Source organism: Curcuma longa, chromosome 9, assembly GCF_044706935.1.
Source record: "Curcuma longa cultivar G26 ecotype Majalengka, Jawa Barat chromosome 9, ITB_CL_G26_1.1, whole genome shotgun sequence".
In the NCBI taxonomy this organism is placed as follows: Eukaryota; Viridiplantae; Streptophyta; class Magnoliopsida; order Zingiberales; family Zingiberaceae; genus Curcuma; species Curcuma longa.
The window spans coordinates 6,277,961-6,283,434 of NC_133869.1; the positions used below are offsets into that span (position 1 = coordinate 6,277,961).

The following is a 5,474-nucleotide window of genomic DNA, read 5'->3' on the forward strand; positions in this document are numbered from 1 at the left end:
CCTTTGAAAATCGATCCGCCCCGGCCCCAGCCCCGGCCTACCGCACTTGCCTCTGCTCACCCTCCACCCACCCTGGATCCTTCCGCTGCCACCTCTACAAGGGCCTCAATGGAAGGGGCGGATCCGCCGCCGCTGCCTCGCCGTCGAACAGGCTCAACGCAAGGCGGTCTGCGATGGTGAACTCGCTGGTCCGGATCAGGACGGTGGAGGGTGAGTGGGTGAAGCACGCGCTTGCTGCGATGGCGAACTCGCTGGTCCGGATCGGGACTGCGCAGGAGAAGTAGAGAGGAGCAGGACGAAGAGAGAGCAGTGAAGAGGAGAGGATATTTGTGTCTTTTGGTTTTCCATCCTTCGCTTTCCGTCCGATTTGGAGGAGATTGATTTTGGCCAAAAATTCATCCGCGGACGGATGAAATTTCCTTTCCTTCCTAAAAACTTTGAGAGGTAAACGAGGGATGCATGCATGCAAAGGAAATCTTTCCGCGGTTTCTCTTTTCGCACTTCCAAGTAAACTGGACCTTAATCTCTGTGCAGCAACCTCCGCGCGTGCGAAACCCTAATCTCACGCTGGCAACCTTTCCTCTTCCTCTATTCAACTCCAACAGCATAAATCTGACGTCGGAAAACTCTTCAATTCCTCTTCCTCTATTCGGATCTGTTCATCCTCCGTTCGACCCCAAATAAATAAGGAGCATATCTAAGGTTAAAGGTAGCCAGGATTCGTACCTCTTCCTTCTTCTAAAAGGTGTGACCTTTCTATAACTGGCGCTATTGCTATTGTTGTGCTGGGACTGAGCTCTAGCTGGTTGGACTTAACTCGGATATGGCTCGGGCTGACTCGATCAGGTTGAGATCGGCCTTGAGTCGATTGACTTGACTTGAGTTTGGTCATGAGTTGGCTGATTCAATCCGAGTGTGTTGACCAAGTCTGAAGCCTAGTTGACTAGAGCTACCAAGTTGGCTGATTCAACACGAGTGTGTTGACCAAGTCCGAAGCCTGGTTGACTAGAGTTGAAGCTAGTCCGATTGAACTTGAGTTTGACTTGAATTGATCAGGATCCACATTGATCAGGTCATGAACTTGCCACATAGTCATTATTGTCTCTGCCACATCATCAGTTATTAGATGTCATTGTATTTTATATCAATATGAAATGGTTAAGACTTATATCTATTTGTATGGGTTTGATCAAACTTATTTGATATGGAATAATCACGATGAAGAAGTTATAGATCTATCTGAGAATGCAAAGGTAAGAATTGATATTGAAAATAATAATGAGATAAATGAAGTGGAATGTGAGGATTCGAAGTTTATTGACATGTTGAGGAACTTACTTGACTTAGAATAAGTTATGCTAGAGATTCGATATGGACAATGGTAATAATAATGCAACATTCAAGTTGTTTAAATCATTGTTTAAAGATAACAACTTGTGTTGATATTTTGTGTTCTTTGAGTTCTTTGCAAAACGCATTTGTGCGCTCTAACCTTCTGTGGTGAATTTGATAATGCTGGTGCTACGATGAGTGTTGATGACACTTTGACTTGCTCATTTCAGATTCTTAAACCAGCTGACAAGAAAAAAGGGTTTGAGAATAATTTGTTAAAACCAGGAACACATCCAAGAAATTAAGCTAACAGGTTGAATTATATATTTCAGTGTTTCTTGTCATTTTGATATTTCAGATCTTTTATTGTAGCATCTTTTTATTAGTCTTTTTTTTTATAATTTAGTACTTTATGTAAAATTCATTTTTTATCTGTTATTTAACTATATATATAAATATATATTTAAATTTTATCAATTATTATTTTATAGAAATGATTGATAAATTAATAAAAATGACTCAGTATTGTTTTTTAAATTTAGTAGGATCCATAACTCAATTGAAAATATATATCAAATATATTTTAGTTGATAAAATTTTTAAAAAATTATCAATCAAATATATATTTAATTGATAATTTTTTAAAAAAAAGTATGATCAAATATATATTTGACAGTTATTTTTAAAAAAATTATTGTCCATTTGTTTGACCGATCGATAATTTTTTTAAAAAATATAAGCCAAAATAATGGTCGGACATATCTACTGGTCAAGTCTTGATAAAAAATTTTTGGTTGGTAATCTATATTACTGATCAAAATAATAGGATTAGCAACTATTTTTTATCGGTAAACTTTTTTTTTTCTTGTAGTGAAAAATGCATGAAAATAGTTAACAAGAGTTTAGTGAGTTTAGTCGTTAAGAGTTTTGAAGTAAATCATAACTATAGATATTATGAATTTTGTATAAATAAGAGGTTTTTTTTTGTTTGCAGATCGCACTAAACCCACTACACGCGTCTGGATTGTCGGGGCAAAAATTGCTCAAACAGCTTGGTTAATGTTTTGTCATTCAGATATATTAATGGTCGAATCAAAATAGATGACCATTAATTTAACGTTTAGGATTTAAGATTTAGAATTTTGATAAGCTTATAAAAGAGTTCTTTCCTTGGACAGTGAACATCAAATAATCAATTTATCCATCAAAAAACAACTCCTCCTTTCTTTGCTCTTCCAAATGATAGCATTCGATCGGGTAAGGCATGTTCTCAGTTCGCCAACATACAATACTTGATCTAACTCAAGCGTCGATAGCTCGGCCTATTAGGTAGCTCGGTAACTCAAGCTGCTTGGGCGGCTTGGCAATTTGCTTAGTTTGCTTGGTAGCTCAACTTACTCGACAACTCGGTTAGCCGGCTGGTAGCTCAGCTTCTTTGGCTAATAACTCAGCTCGGTTTCTCTACTAGACAATTCAATCTGAAAAATATTGCCAATTAACACCAAAACTATCTGTAATTGAAGAGATTAAAGATAGTTAATTATTTCCATATATATTATTAGAGAAATGAAGTGCAATATGAAAAAATATAACATAAAACTAATATGACATATTCAATTGCATAGTTGTGAGTTCCACTACATGGATGTGGGACCCATTGCTTGCAGTGTGTCATGCTGATTTTTTCATGCTGCATATCATTGCTCATATTATTATATCATCACGTGGAAACATCTCTAAAATTTACACACATATATATGCATATGAGGCGGCAATCCCTTCATCATCATGCAACATTTTTCCGCAAAGAGACGAAGAATACGTGCCTAATCGTCTCTTCTATATAGACATCTGTATCAAGACCATAATTCTCTGTTCCTCTTATTATTTTCCACAAACCTACTGTTCTTCGCTAATTAAGCCATAATTCTGATCTGTTTCGTCCCCACTACGTCTCTTAAGATTAAATTAACTTGCAGTGCCTTGTTCGATTAGAAGATTACCTCCTTCCTCGATCAATCTCCTATAAATTCCCCTTCTCTCCCTCGTGAATCTGCACAACTGAGGCATACTCATGGCTTCATCAATGGCTGTGCTGCTCGGTTTCTTCCTCTTCCTGTTGCCGCTCTCTGCCAATGCCGCCACCTTCGAGATCGTCAATAGGTGCTCCACCACAGTCTGGGCCGCCTGGGTCACCCTCAGCCCCCGGGCCGGCGGCGGCAGGCAGCTCAACCAGGGCGAGTCCTGGACCATCGACATAAATGCCGGCGCCACCGGCGGGCGTATCTGGCCACGTACCGGCTGCTCCTTCGACGGCAACGGCCGCGGCAGCTGCCAGACCGGCGACTGTGGTGGGCTACTGCAGTGCGGGGACTACGGCAGGCCGCCCAATACCCTCGCCGAGTTCGCGCTCAACCAGTTCAACAACCTCGACTTCATCGACATTTCCAACATCGACGGCCACAACGTGGGGCTGGACTTCAGCCCCACCACCGGCGGATGCCGGGGGATCCGGTGCAACGCCAACATCGTGGGGGAGTGCCCGGCGGAGCTGAGGACGACGGGGGGCTGCAACAACCCCTGCACGGTGTTCGGGACGCCGGAGTACTGCTGCACCAACGGCCAGGGCACCTGCGGTCCCACGACGTACTCGAGGTTCTTCAAGGATCGCTGCCCGGATGCTTACAGCTACCCGCAGGACGACCCAACCAGCACTTTCACCTGCCCGGGGGGCACCAACTACAGAGTTACCTTCTGCCCTTGATTAATCCATCCGGATTATAATCTATTAATTAATAACTATATGACAATAAGATCAACGTAACGTATCATGGAGAATAATTAAAAGTGGTCAATCGATAATTGATGGTTATCTTTCTCATAAATTTTCTCTCTGATTATATCGTTTACAAGTGTTTTGTGGGGGCTGTGTTGTTAACAAATTGGTATAAAAAGTCTTATGGTAATATCTGAAATAATGAAAGCAATTAGGTCGATGTCACTTTAAAACAAATTACAATTTGAACTAATGAGAAAGGTCATTTAATTAGCTAAAGTGTTTGATGTTGTTAGTAAATTAAGACAAAGAAGATGGAAACGAAGGAGCAACATAAAAGTGCAATTGTGACAATTAGAAAGGAATTTGAGATGTCTAATAAGCTCATATATCAAACATTTGAAGTGTTTGATTAGCATAGAAACCTCAAAATAAAAAATATATATAGATAGAAAGATCCAAGGGAAAATTAATAATATAATTATAATGATAATTTAGACTTAGATTTGAGTTCTTTAGATTCATCAATTATTTATTTTATTTTTTGATAAAAAGTGTTTGAGGATGAGAAGACTAAGAAAAAAACATAATAGTGTAATTATTTTTACAAGAATATAATAATGACAATTTGAGCCCCACAATGTCACCAAGCAATATTATATGCAAAATGTGTTTAGCATGCCCCACAATGTCACCAAGCAATAATTATATGCAAAAGGTGTTTAATGACCTTGAACAATGGTGGGATTAATAAAGATATTTACCACATAATACTTATTTACTAATGACATCAATTGTATAAAAATAGTTTTAATTGCTAATAAACATATATACTCATGTAGATAAATCTAGCTCTTAAGACATGGTGTAGAAGAAGCTGTTTAATTAAGTGTGCAAAGATAAAGGAAAAAATATTGGGCAAAAGAATTGACTAAGACCATGCAAAGGATCATAAGATAATTATAGCTGATAAAAACAGTTAAAAGAATAAATAAGAGGATCAAATTTTAAATTTTAATATATATGAATATTTTGAATGTTGATCTCTGAGTATCCATATAAATTGTACTTAAATTTAAAGGTGTCTACCTATTTGGAAGAAATAATAAGAAAAAGAGAGAGAGAACGGAGGAACTTGAAATCAACTTCATGTGGTTCAATGCTACGTACCTTGGAAATCAAATATGCGTAAAGTGCGATTTGCATAATCTTTAAATTAAGTGATAGTAAAGATTATGAAGCTGGATAATTAATCATGATCAACCACGTGGATTAACATGCATGAAAGCCTCGTTCCTTATGAATTCGTTTAGGTATGCATATACATCACGAGAAGAAGATTACGAAGAAGATCTAGACGTGATGG

General features: G+C 38.4%; 1 protein-coding gene across 1 annotated transcript; it reads left to right on the forward strand.

Moving 5' to 3' along the window:
• The first annotated feature begins 3,368 nt into the window (after window positions 1-3,368).
• LOC141835307 (protein P21-like) lies at window positions 3,369-4,217 on the forward strand. Its single transcript, XM_074722749.1, has one exon. It carries the CDS (start codon window positions 3,407-3,409, stop codon window positions 4,094-4,096), a length of 690 nt encoding a protein of 229 aa, XP_074578850.1. The 5' UTR covers window positions 3,369-3,406; the 3' UTR covers window positions 4,097-4,217.
• The last annotated feature ends 1,257 nt before the right edge of the window (window positions 4,218-5,474 follow it).

Bases quoted from the DNA above. Each gene is read 5' to 3' on its own strand.
- LOC141835307 (XM_074722749.1), top strand. From the start codon at position 3,407: ATGGCTTCATCAATGGCTGTGCTGCTCGGTTTCTTCCTCTTCCTGTTG.